The 23,470-nt window shown below is 39.5% G+C and overlaps 1 protein-coding gene across 3 annotated transcripts in view; it reads right to left on the reverse strand.

Annotated features, from left to right (window-relative positions):
• prkcaa (protein kinase C, alpha, a) overlaps positions 1-23,470 on the reverse strand; it is a 138,260-nt gene that overhangs the window by 17,032 nt on the left and 97,758 nt on the right. For all 3 annotated transcript variants that reach the window (XM_040034281.1, XM_040034282.1, XM_040034283.1), the window contains 7 exons: positions 22,325-22,468; positions 22,063-22,236; positions 20,154-20,245; positions 19,833-19,895; positions 19,522-19,660; positions 7,367-7,447; positions 5,749-5,856 (listed from right to left, as the gene is read on the reverse strand). In XM_040034281.1, coding sequence (XP_039890215.1) covers positions 5,749-5,856; positions 7,367-7,447; positions 19,522-19,660; positions 19,833-19,895; positions 20,154-20,245; positions 22,063-22,236; positions 22,325-22,468 — 801 coding nt within the window. The remainder of the gene's footprint in view (positions 1-5,748; positions 5,857-7,366; positions 7,448-19,521; positions 19,661-19,832; positions 19,896-20,153; positions 20,246-22,062; positions 22,237-22,324; positions 22,469-23,470) is intronic.

The following is a 23,470-nucleotide window of genomic DNA, read 5'->3' on the forward strand; positions in this document are numbered from 1 at the left end:
GTCCCCACTGCTGTTCTGCATAGGCCTTAACCCCCTCAGTGAGATCATTAACAATACCGACTACGGAATGGAGCAGTTGTCAGCCACCTCCTGTACATGGATGACATCAAGCTGTATGCCAAGAGTGAACGAGACATCGATTCACTGATCCACACTACCAGGCTATACAGCAATCTACATTGGAATGTCGTTCGGACTGGAGAAGTGTAGTCGAATGGTAACAAAGAGAGGGAAGGTAGTCAGAACTGAGGGGATTGAACTACCAGAAGGCAACATTGCAGACATAGAGGACAGTTACAAGTACCTGGGGATCCCGCAGGCGAATGGGAACCATGAAGAGGCCGCTAGAAAGGCTGCAACCACCAAGTACCTGCAGAGGGTCAGGCAAGTCCTGAGGAGTCAGCTGAACGGTAAGAACAAGATCCGGGCCATCAACACGTACGCCCTGCCCGTGACCAGGTACCCTGCTGGGGTAATAGGCTGGCCAAAGGAGGAGATAGAAGCCACTGACATAAAGACAAGAAAGCTCCTTACCATGCATGGAGGGTTTCACCCCAAGTCCAGCACCCTGAGGCTGTACGCTAAACGGAAGGAAGGGGGCCGGGTACTGGTGAGTGTCGGCACCACAGTCCAGGATGAGACAACGAACATCCAAGAATACATTGGGAAGATGGCCCCAACTGACCGAGTGCTCAGTGAATACCTCAGGCAGCAGAAACCCAAGAAAGAGGAGGGAGACGAGGAACCATCATGGAAGGACAGGCCCCTGCACGGTATGTACCACCGGCAGATAGAGGAGGTGGCTGATATCCAGAAATCCTACCAGTGGCTGGACAAAGCTGGACTGAAAGACAGCACAGAGGCACTAATCATGGCAGCACAAGAACAAGCTCTGAGTACAAGATCCATAGAGGCTGGGGTCTATCACACCAGGCAAGACCCCAGGTGCAGGCTGTGTAAAGATGCCCCAGAGACAATCCAGCACATAACAGCAGGGTGCAAGATGCTAGCAGGCAAGGCATACATGGAACGCCATAACCAAGTGGCCGGCATAGTGTACAGAAACATCTGTGCCGAGTATAACCTGGAAGTCCCGAGGTCAAAATGGGAGATGCCCTCAAGGGTGGTGGAGAATGACCGAGCTAAGATCCTGTGGGACTTCCAGATACAGACGGACAAAATGGTGGTGGCTAACCAACCGGACATAGTGGTGGTAGACAAACAGAAGAAGACGGCCGTAGTGATCGATGTAGCAGTTCCGAATGACAGCAATATCAGGAAGAAGGAACACGAGAAGCTGGAGAAATACCAAGGGCTCAGAGAAGAGCTCGAGAGGATGTGGAGGGTGAAGGTAACAGTGGTCCCCAAGCTAGGCGAGTGGCTCCAGCAGATCCCGGGAACAACATCGGAGATCTCTGTCCAGAAGAGCGCAGTCCTGGAAACAGCTAAGATACTGCGCAGGACCCTCAAGCTCCCAGGCCTCTGGTAGAGGACCCGAGCTTGAAGGATAAAACCGCCCGCAGGGGCGTGCTAGGTGTTTTTTATATATGTATGTACTCTCTACAGAGTGCATATACATGCAAACAAGAACACACAAGGATGGAAGACTGCATTTCACCTTCAGCTAAATCCCTAATCAGTGATTAATGCAGCTCAGTCATGCTGACTGGTCTTCAACACTACATGAGATGTTTAGGAAGTCACCAAAGTCAGATGCACAAATTCAGTTTTATTACTAGACTTTTAAAAAAATGTCTCTTTGATACAGGAACATGCTAATGGGTTACTCAGTCCTGAATTTAAACTTGCAGGATTTTTATTGTCGGTTTCCTTTCTGCAAGTCCCTTAAGGCTGTGGGCTCAGTCACATCTGAACTAATGGCATGCATTCAGCTGGCAGAGTGCACCAGACAGCTGTTGACAAGGAAGAAAAAGTCCTTTGCAGCCTTTTACAGGACTGTCGGTGACACCAAGAAAGCATCCTGCTGCAATCCTGCTGAAACGTACTTGAAATCGGCTGCTGGCTCACCACAGTATCAAACACTCAAACTTGTTCTGGATCTTGAGCACTCGAATAACTTTGCATAAGTGTGATGTGAAAATTACCATCAGAAAACTGCAAGTCTAGTGTTGACATTTCAGAGGAAGCCTTTGATCATCCTGTCTGCCAACTGTTAACGTTCAAACTTCAACAGCTTCACCACATCATGAACTGGCAGCAAACAGTTTAGCTGCACGTTTTCCAAAAGTTTACATAACCTTGACACCACCCTGCTGTTCCTGCTGAGAACATAAAATAGTTAAGATCTGACGGATTGGGCAGCAGGGGCGAGGTAGTTGAGAATCGAGAAGAAAAGTGAGAAAAGGAGAATTTGGAGCGATTCAAAAAGAAAGGGCATGATGGGGCAGGAAACTCTATCATAATCATGATCCTTTAAAAACCAGGAAGTATCCTGGAGGCCTCGTGAACATTTGATCTACTGAGACTACTGTACACCCAGATGAATGCCTTCTACATTTAAAATAGCATTCCTGTTACCTTTTTAACCTAAATCTTTTTTTTTTACCTAGCTTTTTCTGACTTTCATCATTTTCTCTTTCCTCAGTGGATTGGGCTGCTGTCAAGCACTATATCTATATCTATCTATATATATATATATATATATATATATATATATATATATATATATATATATGTATATATATATATGTATATGTATATATATGTATATATATATATATATATATATATATATATCCAGTGAGAAAAATCACAGACGCCCTGCCCAACAGGGACTGGGACAGGGAATCGGGGCTAAGACTAGTACAGGCACATATTTCTGCTTCTTCCACTTCAGAGGACAATACACTGGCTGCCAGTAAATTCCAGTAAACCTACCTTACACTTAACCATTAGTACTACTTATCTAATTCAGAGTAAACTTAAACCAAGTCTTTTTCAAAGGCAGAAAGGAAGACAGGAGCCCAAAATACGACTGCAAACAGAGTTAAGTCCCCATAGAATTTGTATTATACTTTTGTGTGCAAACCCACACATACACAAAGCTAAGAAAAATAAAGGAGAAAGGACAGAGGAGGACAAAGAGACACAAGTGGAGTCGAGGGAGAGACAGGGAGACAAAGCGTATTAATGCACAGCTCATTGACTTTGCATAGCCTCTGGACAGAAATAAAACTACTGCCACTTTCACTATTAAATTCACTGTAGGCTCACAAAAACATAAATGTGTGCGGTTCTGTTTCTCAACACCTTTCAAGTATAACAAATAAAATGAGTTTTTAAATATAATTTTACTGACCAAATTTGATTTCATAGATATCTATTAACTGTCATATGCAATGTACATAAAATTCAGGTCATCCTCAAAAAGAACATGTATTTCTTTACATCTAAGGTCCAATTAATGTGCATGTTTTGCCTTCTTGTTTATTCCCTGATTGAATAAACTATAGCTCACTCAGATTTTCACTGTGTTTTCATTTAATTCAGTGTCCTAGAAGCTCTTTTTATGATGTCATTGCTGTCAAACATTCTTGTGCTAAAATAAAATTAGGCACACAATATTAATAACCCACTATTTTTTCTTGCTTGACTTGCACTGACCCTATGTACCACTTACTTCCCCTCTGTGGAATCCAGAAGCTATTTACCAATAACTGCTGAAACAGACTTGCTAACAGTCCTGGTTAGTGCATTCTGTGAGGTCAGTGACCAACAAGGCCAGTAATGAGCCAACACAACAAATACTAAACTCTGCTCCACATGTTAGACATCTCCATTAAAATACTAACACTGTACATTGTCTCAAGTTACATTTCCTAGTAACATTATTTTGAAATATGTGGACCAGAGATGTAGAGAAATGTGAAACACTCCTAATACAAAAGAAAAACATCCTAACAAATGTACTTGTAGAAAAATTGGTCTGAAATTACACAGCTCAGTATTTATGGCAGGCTGACAGAAAAAGAGGAAAAGTCTCTCTAGAGTCTATATTCTGTGCCCCCTTACTGATTTCTTAGTTTGCTGCATATTTGTCACCCTTATATGTATCAGATCATCATTCAAATTTTATTTATTAGACAGAGGTAACCTGAGTAAGTACAAAAGACAGTTTTTAAATGATGATTTAATTTAGGGGAGAGAAAAAGAAAATCTATCCAAACCTACATGTCCCGGTATAAAAAGTAATTCCCTGCTAAACCTAATAACTGGTTTTGGAACCCTTGGGAGCTGAAACAGCAAATAAAGGTTTGCAATAACTGGAAATGAGTCTTTCATCTCACTGTGGAGAGATTTTTGCAAACTCTTCTATGCAGAATTGTTGTAATTCAACCACACTGGAGGTTTTTCAAGCATGAACACCCTGTTTAAGGAGATGCCAAAGCATCGCAATCTGATTTAAGTCCATGGACTGATGGACAGACATTCTCCTTCAGGATTTTCTGCTAGAGAGCAGAATTCATGGTTCCATCAGTTACAGTAAATCGTCCCAAAGCAGCAAAGCATCCCAGACCATCACACTACCACCACCATGTTTGACTCTTGGTATGACGTTCTTTTTATAAAACACTGTGTTCGTTTCATGTCAGACATAACAGGACTCCAACCTTTCCACAAATCCAGCTCCACAGAATCCTCCCCACGCACAAATATCATTCTAATATTAAAATGTGTCTGATGATCTGAAATATGTGAGCGTGACAAATATGCAAAAAGTTAAGAAATCAGGGAGGGATTATTACATTTTCTTGGCACTGCACCCTTTAGTGTTAGTGTGTAAGCATGCTTCCTGATGCATGATAACCTTGGCTGTAAATTAGAAACATTCACTGTTTTTCAAAATTGATGAGACCGAAAGGACCCCTGAATAATTTACACCACAGATGAACCAGCTCAAGAGGGAATTCAGTCTGACAGTACACTTTTTCCATACAGTCATACCCAGTGGAACAAGTGCACATGAGCCTGGTGATACAGTCTGACTTGTGATGAGTATATTGAATGATCCACTAGGATTTCTCTTCAGTATTTTAATAATATATAGGCCATAGACATGGGGACTGAGTGGGAAGAAGAAAGGGACTTTTAGATGAGTTCCCGGACAGTATTTAAAAGAGACCACATTTCATTCTTCCTGCAAAATTAAGCTTTACTTCTCATGGTCAGTGACGAATAATGCTCTTCAAAACCTGAAGTAGCAGTAAGAGCTTTTAGCCCTCTTCCAGGAGGTTCATTTATGTTAGCCTCAGTGAAGAGAGTGAAGGCTGCAGAGCTTCGTCAGGGAAAGTGTGAAAGCTTCTCAGAAGAAACAGTTCCAAACAGGAGAATAAACGTGTCTCACATTGAATGTTTAGTTGAATGAGTTTTTATGAATGTGTTTAAAAGCAAAAATTAAAAAACAACGACAGTTGTGGGTTTTTTCTTTAGTACCAAACGGACTCATATATCCTCAGTTGTCCTTTCCCTCTTACCCAAACTGGTCATTTTGTTCCTGTTAAAAGAGAGTTTTTTCCCCACTCTTAGCAAGTGTTGTCGCCCAGGGGGTCATCCATATGCTGTGGGTTTCTTTCTACTATTGTAGGGTCTTTTCCTTGCAATATAAAGTGCCTTGTACATTGGCACTATATAAATAAAACTTAACTCAACTAACATATTTCTGACTTTCTGCTAAAACCACAAAAACTGATGAATGGCAAATCATGTTTCATTGTCAAGTTCACCCACCCCTTTGCAGATAGAGACAGCTTCTTTGGACATCGACTTGGGGTAGGACACATTGTGCTCCATAATGGACTGGAACAACTCATCCTCATCTTCACCATCAAATGGAGGCTGTGAGTCAAAAAAGACAATACTAAGTGTGTTAGGACACACAACATATAAATAAATGGTTGCTGCTCTCTAAACATTTGCGGTTTGTACTTTCTTTTATAGACAAGTAAACTCAACAGTTTTCTCTTATGAATAAAAAGAGAGCAGAAAAAAACAGTTCGACTGAACAGAGCTACGTACAAATAAAGACAACAAGAACAATAAAGATATGAAAAATTATTATTAGTGGAGAATAAGTTTCATAGGAAGACCTTGCAGGGAAAAATGGAGTGGATGACCCAGCTCTCTTCCCCTGCTCACTGAGTTGTTATCATCAGTAACCATAATGTGGGTGTTTTGACAGTCCATAAAATGAATTATTCGTCATTTCCACTCCGCTGGCCTCTTCGACTAGAGGTAGCCTGTCTGCGTCATGCCCCCTTTACCCAATTTCACACAAGGCAGGGACAGAGGAAGGGAACGTCTGAATAAAGTCTTTGTTAATTGTTTAATAGCCACTTCCTCTCTGAGCTAATTAGATTAACGTAAACAATACAATTATGCTTTTGCATTTACTCTGGGCCTTTTTAAAGATGCTTCACTTTGACTCAATAATGTCTTAAAGTGATTTAAAGTCATTTTTGTACTGATTCGTTGATGACTATGACACTATGAATATATATAACAATTCATAAACAGTGTATTAAGTTAAAACAATTTAACCAACGTGTGGACCATTATCATTTTCAGACTGATGCTATATTAGCATAACAGTAGATAATTAAGCTTCCCAAACACATCAGGGGTCAAAAAAGTTGGGTCAAGTTAGAAAATTTTACTGGCCTAGCTTGCACACAAATTATAATTTGAAGGAAAGAGAAAGTCTTAACTAGTAACTCCAGATGCAGTACATGAAAACCTCCTCAGAAAACTTCATGTCCACCTTCTCTTGACTTGCACTTATTCTAAAAGAAGCACTTCTGTACCAGCCAACATGTTATTGATGTGTTCACCTGAAGAATATTGACTCATGTCTCCTCGCAGCACACCATGCTGCATCCATAAATAAACAAGAACAGTAGTACTGTAAAACAAACAAGCGCACCATAAAAAGACTTGAACCAACCAGTGTTGTTTAAGAGTAGAATTATGTCAAAATACTTTTTCACTCTCAAAATGTGATGTTTTATGTTATTAGGATTTGAGTTATTGTTCACAAAAGGACGGTAAGCCATAATATTGTGACTGCGTAAAGAGATTTATATATGACTCTAAAACTAAACCTAATACATTAAAAGGTGTCTATATTAATATACCACGTGTTTATGATGATCTGGCGTTGAGATCTTTACTAAGCATCACCATCTGAATTCATTTAGGCACCAGCAGAGCCGTGCTGCTTCTAAGATATGTGGGAAAAATGTAGGTGTGAGCAATCTGTGAGAAACCTTGTTTCTGTGTGAAGGTGTTAGCATTTTCTGTAGACAGCAAAGTTCCATTGTGAAGGTGTATGTGGGTTTGTACCACTTACCTGTCCTGCAAGCATTTCATAGAGCAGAACTCCATATGCCCACCAGTCTACAGAGCGACCGTATGGCTGATATGCTATGATCTGTGGAGGAAAAACAATAGCAAAAAATTTAGCTCAGTTTAATTTAAACAAGAAGTCTCTGTTTAAAAAAATAAAAAAAACAGACCAAAGACAAACACTGACCTGCTGTTTTTCAAATGCATGGATAAGATTTGTAACCCTGAAGTTTACTCTACACTAAACCTCAACCTTGTCACTCAGTCACAGTTTAAAATTTATTAGATAGAATTTCACATTTTTATAACATTTGATTCTTTCTGCTGGAAGAATTTTATAAATACGCTTAACTTTGAATCCACATTTTTGATCACAGTCTGTAATAAAAGGCTGTACAGCCTAATATTTTCAGCTATACTTTAAGAAGATGAGGTATTTAAGTTCGTCCATCTTGGTAAAATATTTATTTTTGTTAAAAAAAAAAAAAAAAAGGTTGGAGAGTAAGAAAAATATCATTAAGCATGTCAACCTAGATCACAGCATTGCAGCAGCCTATTAAATATTCTCTAAATATTCCAGTACACACTTTATGAACTAGAAATTTAACTTGATATTTTGTCTGTGCCCTTAACCTATACACCATATAAGTATTATCTGTGAACATGTCTGCAACAATGTGAATAAAGATGATGTAATTATTAGAAAATTATTTTTCTGCAGATCCGTGCCCCTACAATACAAGCTGCATGAATGTGTATTAGCAGCTTAGTTGCTATATAAAACGACTCAAATTCACATCTACATTTTTACATATTTTTCACAAAAGGCACTTTCAGAATATCCTTGATGAGATGCTGGGCAGTAAAGAAGAAGGACAAACTGAATTCCTGTTAAAATTCTACCTACATACATATAAAGTTTGACAGCAGCTTTTAAAATAATTACTAATAAATCAAAAGCTCAAAGACTGGATGTCTACTTGTTTTCCTCTTTGTACCATAATTAGACAGAGACGAGGTAAAGTTTAAAGCAAGAATATGATCACAGCCATAAAAGCTGCATGAACCCTGAGTCGCCTACATTTTAAATCACCTGCAACAATCAAATTATTTTTTGCTACGGCTGAACAAAGACGATAGGAAGCTCATATCTTGTGACAAGAAGGGAGCACAGGGCGCGTGGGACAGAAGCTGATAACGAATTACACAGCAGTATTTGTACACCAATTTATAAGACACGCTCAGAGCTACAAGAGCAGTTTTAATACAACGATGTAGCAGCGGATGAAGCTGAAAACGGTTTTATACTTTTCCAAACACTTTTGCATATTAAAAACACTCAACATTTATATTTTACTTAAATATTTGTTTTGTGAAGATAGACTACAGCTCAGGCTGTGGCATAAAACACTAAGAGTGTATACGTCTCCAAGGGGAGCTCTTAGGAGGCTTCTTTTGACTGTGACATTTCCTTGAATGACAGAGAGATCCTCTGGGTTACACTGTCATGGTTAAAGGTTAATGCTTTCGCCTGTTCTGGCCACAGTAACGCCACCCAGAAGACACACACACTGTAGTTAAGCTTTACACTCAGTGACACATCAAATCGTTGCAATGGTTTGATGAAACATTAACACGCAGGCATATTGAGGTTAAACATTCATGTACATACAGATAAACGAGAAACACGAAAAACAGGACGATTTGGTGATCTTTGTAAATAAATAAGCTTCGGTGTGCAACATGAGTGCTGGCGTACTGCTTTGCGTGCTTTCCTGAATAACTTCTGACCTCTGCTTCACACATGCCGCCCTGGGACACTCCTCCAGCTTAGTGCCACAACACATAAAAAAGACTGGACACCATATTGTACCTGAGAAAAGGAAAACTAACACAAAAAATAGAGAATGTATGTACTGTATGTACAGCAACACACAAATATAGTGGACGCATTTTGTCTAGGTGGGTGGAGGCAGATCAACCTTGCATCGCAACCTTCACTGCATCACTTTAATGACCCTTGCCTTTCCCACAGGAGTCCACATACCTACACAAGCACACGCAGGTGGACAAACACCCCTCCAGCTCTGCACTGCAATGGGATTTTGCTGTCCTGAGGGTTGAATACAATCAACTGGACAAATAGTGTGTCCACATGTTTCCCCTCACACAAAAGTCAAGCATGTGTATAGACTTGCATGCATATGAATGAATGTGAATGTTGCTACAGCTCTGGATTTTATAAAAAGGAAAAAACCCATTAATACAGCACAAAGATAATATCGTGAGCTGTGCTGTCACATTCAGTTTTTCGAGTATTTCCAGTGTTTGTTAAAAGATAAAGTACTGTGTTTACAAAGCAGCCATGTCATTATTTTTTCATAGTCCTTACACATGAACACCTCTTATATTAGTACGTCAATACTTGACTCTGGATATATCCAAAATGGATCTTGAGCGTAGCGCAAACAACATGGAAACCTTGCAAAACCTTTCACACGGTCGTGTAATTCTATAAACACGTTTTGCAAATCCCTCAGTTTTCACAACTCTGCAGACCGTGAAGATGAGGGTTATTTTACTCATGTTGTGTAGCTGCTGCTGTCTGAAGCTAACATCCTGGGACAGAGGTTGACTGCTATCACATATACTCAAGATAAGCTGCCAGCTGAAGCAAATAGCTTTACTCAGCTCAGGGAGATGATTGCTGTTTTGAATAAACAGATATGAGCTGCACACCTATGAGTAACTAGAGGAACTTCAAGACGTACTGCGTATGTGGAGCAGATGATTGAGGTGTCAGTAGTACATAAAGTGCCTTTAATTACACTTAATTCTGTCTTTTGTCTTTTGTTTTCTGCTGGCAGGAAAGCCTCTTTTCCCAACAACGATGTTTGGATTGACACCTGGAATGACAGGCGAGTTCAGGTATCTAACTTTTTTTTTTTATCACAAACTGCTTAATTTTGATTAGGCACCAAAACTATTTGATTAGAAGAAGATGAATATGGGTAAAAATACACACTTAACAACATATGATTAAGGAGAAAATGGAGCTCACCTACTGGGGTACTGTGTGGTACTGTAGTAACTCTTAATCAGTGGGCCTGGACAACGTGCAAATAAGGTCCTTTCCTATTATTTCCAGGAGCTGTATGGAGTCACTTGTCCTTTCTTGTGTCCAAAGTGTGAAGCAGATTAAATGAACTGTCATTGATCGAGTAAGTGAATATGTGGGATTCGCAATTATGTATCCTTTCATTTTTTAAATCTATCCATAACTTATTTGATTAAAATTCTCTCAGGAACACTTTAGTGAACATAGGATTTTTATGCAGTAATGTATATTTAATGGCATTGCAGTGTTCTGGAAAGTCAGCAGGACTCCCTCACAGCATACATCAGAGATCAATGCCATTGATTAGGTCAGAAATGACATGAAATGATGGACCAGTGGTGAATATGGGTTGAGAAACAACTCTATCCAGACTGAAGTACAACACGGTCAGCGGTGCTGTCCTGACTCAGTTTCTACAAAAGGTGAGAGGAGGTGCCATATGAGAGGAGTTGAAAAATAAAGTTGATGAAAAACAAGGTTGATTAAACAGCTGCAGCAGTGAAAGAAGTGAAGACAACGACTTAAGGTAGCCAGGGTTCTACATCGACAGGAAGGATGAAGTTTATGTTGTTATATATTTACTGTTGCAGCTCTACTTTCTTTACTTTCATTAACATCATGTTTTTCTTTTGTCAACGTTGCACTTTCAGCTGTTTAACAGATTCTCGCTATACCTAAGAAGGTCATCACCAACTATGGTGATAGTTATGACTAGCTAATGTAACACAGTTGTTTTTATATAAGGGCTCAATGCCGCCTACATACTACTTGGCCTCTTGTTTTCTCTCCTCTTCCATTTCAAGTGTTCGATGAATCTGAGAAAATATGCATACTGTTGACCTTTCTGAGCCATTTCTCACTCTTTCTTTGTCACTGCTAAGGTGCTACTTCCCAAAGTAGGTGGGTTGACTAATTTCACTATATTACCATTTCACCATCTTGTTCTATGTCGTCTACACTTGCTGATAACCACTCAAATATGGCAAAAAAACAAAAATACTGCACTATGTTTTTAAATGAACGGATGCCTCCAATCAAATAGTTTCGAAATGTTTGCTCGCTCCCAAAAATCAATGTCAAACTGAATAATGTTTAAATGATGAATATGTGCATGTTTAAGGAGGCATGAAGCACGGTGCTATGAGAAGGTGAAAAGTGATAAGCTTTAATCCTTGGCTTTCTTTTGTGCTATGGTGAGAGGGCAGGAAGGTGCAGTAGGGAAAAGACCATTTCCCTGATCATGCTTCAGTGTTTTAATGAGCTCAAGGGTCAAAGACTCCACAGTAAGAGGAAACCTCCTGGTAAAATCCCTGAGCCTGTCTGTTCAAATCCTTCTCCCTGCAAGAAACATCCCGACCTTCGTTCTAACCCAACAACTGCCAACAAATTCACTCTGTTTCACTTAAGGTTTGCACTTCCACTGCTGAACTCATTCAATATGCATGAAAAAGGAATCAGTCCTTATCCTTGTAAACAGAAGCTCTATGAACATTTACCAAAAAACCCCAAAAAACCTCATTTTTGTTTTCCATTCAAATCTTAATTATAAAATTCTACCCATTTACTAAAAGGGAGCAGTTTTAGCTAACATAGTAAACTAGGTTAATGCCAGCCAACACATCACTGAAGGACCTATTGTGACGAGGCACATTTGTTCCACTGTGTCACTGAGATTTGACCTCCCAGACTCCCTTGTTGTGTGCAATAAGCGGTTTAAGCGTGGAAAGAATGAAGACACATCAGGTCAATGTAGCAAGGAGATCTGCAGCCTCATGTCGGCTTGTATCATTGGAATGAAAATAGAGAGGAAGAGAGACAGAAAGAGGGAGCGAGAAAAAGGGGAGGGATCGATTAAAAAAAGAGATCCAGATGGCATACGTACAATTAGATACAGGATGTTTTGTGCTCATTAGTTATGAAATCAAATATGTAGATACCCATAATCTAAAAAGGGGAAAATTGTTGCTGTGTCTCATGTGATTAAAATACTATAAAACATGATTTATTTTATTAGCAATCATTACGATGTTGAAGTTGGAGAAAGAGATGGTAAAAGGCGCAAGATGGCAGAGGAGTCAGGGAGAAAGTTGAGATTCGGCGAGATTAAGACAAGCAGAAAGAGAAAACAAGGAAAATAAAAAAATCAGTAACAGACTGTACAGATCAGTTTCAGGCCATCTGCAGAGAGCTGCACTAATGTGGTGCTGCTGTGACTTTCTGCCCTTGCCACCCATCGCCCGTCTGCAACAACACCGGCGGACAAACACAGTTTCAGGCACCGTGACCTTGGTAACCACAGTGACTCCGAACCACCGCGGTAAGTTTAGATCTTCAGATTTCCACCTAATCTGTATGCTCGTCTACCTTAGTGTTTGGAAAAAAACCTGATACCTGCATTAAGTTTTCACTCATTCTGCCAGGCAGCCAGTGATGGAGAGTCTGTGCTCTCTTCCTGCTTTATATTTTGCTTGTTGTACCAAACCCTGCAGCTGGGAGAGCTGATTCACTGATCATGAGTGAAAGAGGGCAGGAGAAAAAAATATTTTGTTCTTTCTTTTAGACGCTTAAACACGTTAAGTGTTTAGATTTTATAGATTTTGATTGATTAGATTTTGTCAGCATGTGTGTATTCATTTATGCACCTCTGCTCGTGACCTGAAGAGCCTGTGTTTCTGAGTATATTTTGCATGTGTATGTGCGCTTGTGCACGGGCATTGCTGCAGACATCGCTCTCCCATTAGTCCTAATGCTACATGACAGTTCTGGATCAGACTGCTAGCTATTCAAGGCTACTCTGCTCACCACAGACACACATGCAAATGCACACAAGTACCAACCTATGCCCCTATAACCCTTGCTCTTCATGCACAGACGTGCAGTACAATGCACAGTACCACCCTCACGACCAACACTCTTACAGCGTGCTACATGAATATTTGCTGTGCTGCTGCTGCTGTATCCCTCTGAGGGATGTGTGTGCTGTGGAGCAGATCAGCGCACATCAGACCTTGCTTTAGTGGTCTGTTTTTGAAAGCATTTCTTGGTACTGTATGTGCCTGTGCTGTGGATGGTTTCATTCACTGAGGATATTAATGAGCAGCCTTGGGGTTTACGGTGCAATATAAACAGCACCTTTCACGTGATCACAATGAATTGTGAGCTAAATTCAGTATTGAAATGCCATGACTGTAGAGGCATGTGAGAAAATGCAGTTATATGAAAACCTTGAATATGTGAATTCTTTGGTATCCCTATAACAAATCCTGATCCCGATAATTTAGCATCGTTTCAACGCCACAGCCTACCTGAGTATTGTTGTTGGCCATGTCCATCTCTTTAATACCACAGTGTAATCATTTGCTGATGGCTGCTTACAGCAGAGTGATGCACAATGTCACAAAGTTCAAATAATTTCAAACTGGTTTGAAACTGTACAGTCACCAACCCTCATTCCAACAGAGCACCTCTGAGATGTGGTGATATGAGAGATTCACATCATGGATGTGCAGGCAATAAATCTGCAGCAACTGTGTGATGCTGTCACATCTCCATGAACCAAAATGTCAGAGTAATGTCTCACAAAGGCGTTTCTGAAGGGAAAAAGGAGTCAAAACCCAGCAAAAACAACATATACCTAATAAAGTGTCTGGCCTCTTTCACCTGCTTTAACTCTGTTGCCAGGAGGATATGAATAAATTGTGAGATTATGATGTAATTAAGAGCAACCCTATTGAAAAATTGCAATGTAATGTAGTGTATATGGAGTATAATGTAGAAAACAGCTGCACGAGAAAATGTTTTACTCCTAATGCTAAACCTAAAAGATAATCTAGAATTCTTATAACATTTTATTGCAGTTAAATAAATAAATCGACAGACCTAAACTGCTGTCTGGACGTTTTCAGGCTGCCACCTTGTCTGCAGCATCCTCACATATTCATGCTCGCTGCGTTTGTCTCATCTGCTGCATCTTTCTCAGTTTCTCTTTTTCACCTTCTTCTTCCCCCCCCTGACTTTTTTCTCACGTCTCACTCACTTTTCCAACCATGGATGAAATGATTGTGTGAAACTACTAATAGCTCTTTTTTCTGAAAAACACTAGTTTGGGGTGTTTGGTAATTGGCCGAGGGTTTAAATTGGAATTAGAGATGCCAAAGCATGTGGCCGGATGACACTTCTATCATGAGTCAGGGTTGCTATTTCAATCCTCCAACTTTCTGAAGAACAGCCACAAAAATATCTAAGCAACAAACTTTTCCTCTGTGGACCCCCTACACTGGATTTTAAATCAAACAAGTTGTAAGCGATGTGCAGTTTTTCCAACTTTGATTCAAGGGGTTTAACAAAGAACTGCATTAACTGAATTACAGCTATTTTTATACACAGAACTTAACTATATGCGCCTGTTACGATCTGACAAAGATTTTTTTGTAAATAAATGTATTTACCTCATGAAAATATGGAAAATCTAAGTCTTGTTCATATGTATGGTTTGTAGTAAATGAATAATGTATCTTACATTAAATTCTCCCTGCCTTTGTTGAAATGTCACATACTGACACATTACAACAGAATATCACCTCAGAGACTGAAAACTGGGTCTTCTTTAATGATTCAATGTATAATAAAACATTCTGACACCAACTGCTTTGCACTCCAGAGACGCGTCAGCAGAAAAGTAGACACCCTTTTCCTCCTGATGTCACACCGCACTGGGGGACGACTAGAGCACACAGGAAAACAGCCTGTGTCAGGCAACTCCGTAGCCTCAAATACTCTCCTGAAATGGACCCATTGTGAAGTCAATGTTTTTTTGATTCTTTCCTTTTATGTCAAGTTACAGTTTGTTTTGTCTGTGTGATCCTTCGCCTCTCTTCCTTGCTATCTCTTCTTCTCCGTGTCAAAGTCACTGAGGTGTAAAGTCACATCAGTGTGAGCATTCCTGCCAGACAGGAGCGACCGATGACTGCCTATATAGGTCAGAGTAAACACAGCCAGCAATAAATGTGTTCCTGAACATATGAGCGTGTGTGTGTGTGTGTGTCTGGGCAAGCTGCAGGATAGCAGTAAAAGTAAGGCATCCTGTCACCTGTGTACTGTTAACCAGGAACCCACTTCCACAAAGAAATAAACTTCCAGACTGGTGGGTTGTATTTGAGCTCCTGTGTGTGAGAAAGTGTGATAACACTTCTCATCTCACAGTTGTCTCAAGCATATACAAAACTGCACTAACACAGCAACAAAGTTATACAATCACAATATGTAATGCTGTATGGATAGCTGACATAACCACTATGAGGGACTCCCCTTTGGGAATCCTCTGTCAAGAATATAAAATGTGTCACACAAGAGAGGCTTCCATATCATTAATAAACATATAATGAACTTTATAAATCCCCTATTATGCTTTTTCTGTTTTTCCTTCCCCTTCAGCTATTTCTTTGTCAAGGCTGCACCAAAAGAAAATCTTCAGTCACATCCTCTCAGAAAACACTGACGCTGAAACGGAGCCCTGACTTTTTGTTCGGTATATCGGTATAATGGCAACCAGTGGCCAAGCTGGCATTGCATCGAATAGAACAAGGAGTTTCCACACCTAAATCCAGATGCACCAGGCTGCATTGCAGTCCATTCCTTCTTCAGTTAGAGCTGCTTCCATTAATGCCATCCCTGTCAGCTCAATCATTTTCTGTAAAATGGTAATAAAATGTGATAAAACTTGATGAACGCTCTAATTGTCTCGGTGTCCTTCATCTGAAATGACCAACAGGTGTTTTCTCAACCAGTGTCATGTCCACATTTAACATCCTCTCTTTCTCTTCTCTATTGTGTGTGCATTGTTTTTTTTCCTTTTTCAGAATAAAAGACTTCACTGAATGTGACTTCATTCCAAACAGATCAGTCGCACCCCACCCACTGAAAAGCCTGACATCACAAATCACTAGAAAACTCATTAGACAAATCTTTGAACAGCTTTTGGGGGACAACAAATGAACAGAATGCCCCGTGGGAGTTACTTCAGGTCCGGCAAAAGCAGATTCTGTAGGAATGCAGGAACACAGAAAAGGCCAGTGCATTTATTTGTAGTGGATTCTTCTATCAGAAACACTTTAAGGAACACCTCGTCTCACTTTACCTTGTAAATGTCACCACTGTGAATCTAAGTCTCTTTAAGGTCACTCTCCAGCTAGCTACAGTGCTTTGGAGTGGGTGGATACACAGTGCAAATGTTTAACTGTTAAGACTATTAAGACTCAAATGGTTGGGTTTCTTAAGCTTAATAAAAACAATATATGCATACAGATGCATAACTATGTGTTGATGCCCTATTTAACCTGTGAACACATCATGTGTGACTGTCATCAACATGACTGTGTGATAGTCATGTGAGTGTAATCCAAAAAAAAAAAATGTGTTTGAAAAATATGTGTACTGCATGCGGTGCTATGGAAACAGTAGCTACTCCGGCCCCATACTGCGTCATCCCTGGCTGGTGCATTAGTGTCAGTCTGACTCGAGTGATCACAGCGTGTTCAGCCTGGCATCGTGGGTGGAATTAACCTCTCAGTCTATCAGAGAGGCTTTTTAGAGAGAATCGATAATCCAGCCCATCATTAAATAGAAGCCAGCTAACTGATAATGGTCAGAGAATTGGAAAAACTTAGTGCGTATGAACTTCTACAATTTGCACTGGTTGCATTAAATGAATCAGAGGAATTATTCTTTTTATGCTAAAAAGGGCTTACTTGCATTTGCTTTGAATGCAATGTGTTAAAAAATACAATAACAGCAATTATTAACAAAAAAATGTAAATACATATTTAAGAATGATTAAATTCAGCATTAATTAATAAATGACTAATGCACCCGTTTGCTGTCATTATTTTTTTTTATCTTTGTTAATAATAAGACTTTTTCAATTTTGCACCATATATTATATACACTGGATATATGCTGCATTTTTTCTGTTTGTTTCACCTGTTTTAAGAATAACATAGTATTTAAATGAGTAACACATCTTTTATGTGATAATAGTAGAACATAATAATCCTAAATTGGATCAAACACACAAATAACAGTAAAATCAGCTGGTTATGAGCAGGATGTTCCTTCATGCTACAAGGGAAAGATGTAGGGAAGACATAAATGCTGCTCCTACCTATCTGGGGGGCACAAATACTTTCCAACCAAAAAACAAAAGATGTAGCTAATCAGCTACAACCATCCCCAGAGCTGGATCTTCTTGTATACACAACTGCATTGGCAGTTTCACACAGAACTAACCTCTCCAGCACATTTCACTCAAAAAATCATCTATTTTACAGCCTTAATCATTAAAGGATATTTCAGATTTAGCAATGGATGAGCCTCAACCTGTTATGCATGTCTCGTTCTAACCCTACCCATAAAAGAGGGAGAACCACGTTAACAATTTCTTCTAATTTCATTTATGAATCAAAATTTGAAAATAAAAATAGGTGTTAGCCTATTCACCACACCTGGCTTAACTCTTTCCCCCATAAACATTTGTCGACCTCCCCAGTACCCTTAAAGATGATCTAAAATAAGTAAACATGTGGTTTAACCATCATTAGAATGCTTTCAAGGATAACTGCACAGGCAGAGACCACCCTCACTAACTTCTGATGCACACCCATTCATTTTGTTCTATAAGTGGGCCTGAAATATAACAGAAACTGCTAAATTCATAAAAGAACTTCAAAGATTACTAGCAGGCTTTCAATGGGTAAAGACTGAATGTAGCTTGAACTTCAATGCTATCAAACCAAAGTAAATGAAAACCAAAAACTTTCCCAGTGGCGTGACTGAGCCATCTTGTGCAGAAACCAGCCTGTATAGGTTTCCAAGAAGGAGAAGTCATTTCCTTTTTAAGTTTGGTTGGAGCCAATAATTAAGACCTGAAAAGAAGCAGCAAGTAGGCCCAACAACCAGTCCTAAGGTAGGATCCAGTCTAACTGCTAAACAGCTGATGAGCAGCAAAGTCAGAAACAACAGAAAAGGAAACACTTAAAACAAGAATCTAACAACATTAGCAGTGTGTGTGAGTGCGCTGCTGGGTAACTGGATGCATATATGGGCTCATAGAGTCTACTGGTATGTTTTATTGAGAGTTTCACTTGTTAACCACAGAACCTGCTGAAACATAGTGTCTTTTTCCTTTTTGTGTGTTTAGACAAAGCCATTTCTTCCCAATTCTGTGTTCTTGAGGTACCAGTGTGGAAGTTTTCATTCCTGTGTCTGACTATTTTTTAAGGTAACAAGGTATTCAAGACACAGGCTTCTAGTTTTTCATGGAAACACTCACACCTTACAGGCTTTGTTTACTGTTCATTTCATAGCATATTTTATCCCAAACAATTTGTTTATTTCAGCTTCCAGTTTTATTCAGTTTGAGACAAATATAAGCAGGTTTATATCTAGACTAAGGAGTACACAAAGGAGCAGTGCACACACACACACATATATATGTGTTTTATCAGTAATCAGAAGTTATCTGTAGGTGATTTAACATATCGCCCGATCCTGCTGTTACTCCTGCCTAGTCTATCCTAGAAGAAGACATTAAATGTGAAATTTGTAAATATAAATGTAACCAATGCGCCTTACAAATCAAAGAGAATTAAAATATTGAGGTATCCTGGTATGACGACCACAGCTGTGATGACAAATGGTAAGGTCAAACTGTCACGTTAAATAAATGTGGCTTTCAATTAAAAGAAATCCAAGAAATGCTTGCTCACAAGAAAACCCCCTGCCTGTATGTTTCGGGTTCAGTTTGGACTCGCCAGCGGACACGCTGGGTGTCGGTCTGACTGGGACACTTACGTCATCAGAGAGAGCTCGTGTATATGCGTTTGTGTGCGTGTGCGTGCGGGCCTATCTTGTCCTGAGGCAGTGACCTTAATCTGGAGCACAAGGGTGACACAGGCTCAGACCAGACAGTGACAGAAATGAATTCATGCAACAGAAAAAGCACACGCGCACACAAGTACACGCTTTACATCTGCGGCTGTACTCACTTCTGGAGCTATGTAGTCTGGAGTGCCACAGAAGGTCCTCGTGCTGACTCCTTCTGTCATGTTCTCTTTACACATGCCAAAGTCAGCAATCTTAATGTGTCCCTCAGAGTCCAGCATCACGTTGTCCAACTTCAGATCCCTGAGGAAGCAGGTGAGAATTCAAAACATACCTTCAGATGCTGACTCTTCCATTAGTGGTTGTCTTTTATGATAGGGTTATAAAAGACATTTACTACATCACAAAGTATTTTTCTGTTACTAGCTTAAAAGCAACCTAGGTATGTATACCGTGTAAACCTTTTAATACTCACCTGTAAATGATTCCTTTACAGTGCAGGAAGAAGAGACCAACAGCGATCTCTGCTGCATAGAACCTGCAATGACAACATTTACATATTTACAACTGCTTAAAACCGAGCCTTCAACCTCAGAACAAACAGTTCCAATACAGCATGTCTGTATTATTGTTGCAGCTTATGCTTTACTGTTATTAGACACTAATGTGATCATAATACAAAAGGGGATAAAACCTAAAGGCTTAATGTAAATTCTCAAATATAATTTTGACTGTAACCACTGATTCATTTTACAGCCGAATCATAGAAACACACAGATAAACTGATATGTCTTACACTGCCTGAGGTTCCTTGAACTTGCCCACTTGCTGGATATGGTACATAAGGTCTCCACCATTCACATACTCCATGACAAAGTACAGGCGGTCCTGTGGTCATGCAGAGAGGAAAAAGGTGAAAGAAGAGTTATGAGTGTGTGAGAAATCAAGAAAAAATAATAATAGGTTCTATGTAAAAAACTGTCGAATTTCAAAATATGTTTACATTTCTATTCGTGGTAAAACCTCAAATCAGAGAAATACAGTCTTGACGTCTTGCCTACCCCCGCTGTCTAAGTTGTTCCATCTTTCCTGCTACTCTTTCCATGACAAGGTGACCCAAATAGCCCACAACAAAGCGCTTCATGGAAAATGAAAACACTCAACACAGACATCTGTCAGGAAATATTCTCTTTGTGTTCTACTGCTGGTCCCTTACTGCCCGTGACAAGTTTGGCCTGACCCCAGTCCACATGTGTTTGATGGTCTCTTACGAACAAAACAATAACAACAGACCCATGGTGACAGCGCAGCTGAACCTTCCACCAGGTCTGACACCAAATGTCACCACTCTTGGCAAAGCGGGCTTTACCCTGGACTGTGTGTGCTGTGACCCTCACTGTACTGCAATGACAGCGCCTTCAGCAAAATGCACATTATAGCTTCTCGACCTCTCTGCGCCTCTAATATAAAAAGCCTCCTTGTTTTCACTCAGTAAAGGGTTTGACTTCAGTGGATCCGATGTTGAGAGCGTGCTGTCTTAGCAGACATAGCAGAACACTGTGTGGAACTCGTGCATTTAAGCTAATTATGTTTTAAAAAGACAGCTGTTGTGCAGATTTATGAAACTGGGCAAAAAATGAAGTAAATCTGTTTTTATCATTTATTTTATCTCTGGTTATTTAATGTGTAAAATAAATAACGTAATAGCAATAACAATTAGAATAAGAAGTAGTCCTTTTTTGTGATGCAGGTATGATTTTCTTTAACAGAAATATCTTGAGGATCACAGAAAACTCAATCGGGCCATTTCACGATTGGTGTCACTATTTTTATTTTTATTAACCTGAATGTATTTTAGGGAAACAGTCAAATCAAATGAAACATTATCTAAGTGTAAAGATTTTCTGTTTAAAAAACAACTCAAACACTGATCAGTTTCAAGAAAATGGACATATTTAAAACATTTGGACTATTTCCCAAATTTAAAACATTCACATAAAGAAAATGTTCGAGTACGGGCATCGCAGGAAAAGGTCTGCACAGCAAATGTGAAACTAGACAAAGAGGTCACAAAAGTGTAGGAGTAAGTGTGTTTTTGTTATTCTCTGTACGCGAATGGGTGCGCGAGTATGTGTATTCATGAATATGCTATGAGTGATGCCAAGCTGTGTCTCTTCCTATTTCCTCTGCCTTGCCTGCCAGTTCAGCTCTAATCAGCTGCTATAGTTTAGCCCGGCCTCTCTCAGAGTCTGGATGCTGGTAGACGTTCATTTGCAATTTACAGATTTAACAAAGAGACATTCAGATTAAGGAAGCCATCGACTTCTTTTGCATATGGACTATAATAGATTTGCAGAGTTTATGCAAGTTCACAACACTACTTACTGAAAACATTTTACAATTTCTTTAGATCATTACATTTACTGAGTACAAAAAAGAGATATTAAGGGTATCAAAGATAACTTTGGTACCCTTTGTAACAAAGCCTTTTGCTTATTTAAACAGAGAGAGAGCTCACTCTTTAATTGGGGTTACTTTGTTCCCCTTTCACTGTTTTTTTAATTGGACTTGTCATAAACGTCCTTTGCTGCCTTCTCCAGCACTTTATGACTAAGCTGTTTAGCTAAAAGCCGCTTGCTGAATTAATTTGACCTGACTTGACCTCGAGTGAGTTATCCTGGTACATCCAGAAGCTTTTTACCTACCACTGTCTGGAAGCACGAGTGGAGGTATGTGAGGAAGGGCGGTTTGTCCTGCTGGGCCAGGACTCTCTTCTCCACCATGGTACATTCAACATCATCATCCTGGATTACCACATCCTTCTTCAGAATCTTTATAGCATACAGCTCCTCAGTGGTCTTCATCTCTGCTAGCATCACCTTTGCAGAGACAGAAGGTGGCCAGGTAAAAATCATTTCCATGTAGAGTACAATGCACTTTGTTCTTCCAACTTTGGATATCGCGCACCTTGCCAAAGCTTCCCTTCCCCAACACAGCTAGGAAATTGAAGTCGATGAGTTTGACCTGGTCCAGGCTGTTTGATGGGAGCTGGCTGGAGTGGCTGTCATCAGTCTCAGTGATCACCTTCTTAGTGGGACCAAGTTTGGCTTTCTACACTCGGAGTAGAAAAAAATAAAGTGTCTGAGGGTTAAATGGTTAAAAGAAAAGCATATAACCTAAAGCGGCTGCAATGTGCAATTCAGAAAAGACAATGATCGTGGATACCTAAAATGTTAACCTTGATAAAATGCATAAAACTTGTTTTTAAGCAAATAAAAAAATGGCAGAACATATTCAAGCTTCTTTATCGTGGATTTTTCTCACAGAGAAGACAACATATTCACACGTTTTTGCCAATTTTTTAAATTTATGTCTACAACCACTAAAACCATTTTCATACAGATGAATATTCAATATGTGTCAATTCATTTACTAAAATAACACAAAATATCCTTAATTGATTTTTCTGTTTACCTGCTGTATAACTTATACTTGCCATTAGCTCACTATCTGCCAGAATACACTGACTGACAGGCACAATTCAAGATTAATGAGATCAAAAAAAACTGATGTGCCTTTTTGGAGCTCATATAATACAAAATGACTCGATAAACCTGATTGAGATTTGCAGTTGTCTTCTTGTCCAATTACTGTCCAATAAATTACTCTAGCTATATTAACAAATTGCTATCATTTAAACAAAGTAAAACAGTGCTGGTGGTTGTTGTCAGCATAAAGCGAGAAAGCTGAAATGTTGGATTTGAAAAAAAAAAAAAAAAGACCAAAAAGATCATGCAAGCATTGTTTGTCACATCTGCTTTTGCTGTGAGAATCAGTTAATCATAAACATCATTGATTAAATTCAATAGCAAAGCTAATGCATGACACTGCTGTTATCAACAATGATCATTTTCTATCGTTTCATTTACAGTAGTGTGCAAAAGTCTCAAGGTATCCCTCATGTTCTTTTTCCTTTTGCTTCAGAGGAGCCTTAATTTTCTTGTGATTTTTTATGGTCTTGGGCAATAGTTCTTCAGGCTTTCTGAGGGTCTTTCAAAGTTCTTTGGAAGAGAAGTCAATCTTAAGGTTGGGAAATAGGAAGATGGTTGGAGG

Source organism: Simochromis diagramma, unplaced genomic scaffold (genome assembly GCF_900408965.1).
Source record: "Simochromis diagramma unplaced genomic scaffold, fSimDia1.1 OVJJ01000747.1, whole genome shotgun sequence".
In the NCBI taxonomy this organism is placed as follows: Eukaryota; Metazoa; Chordata; class Actinopteri; order Cichliformes; family Cichlidae; genus Simochromis; species Simochromis diagramma.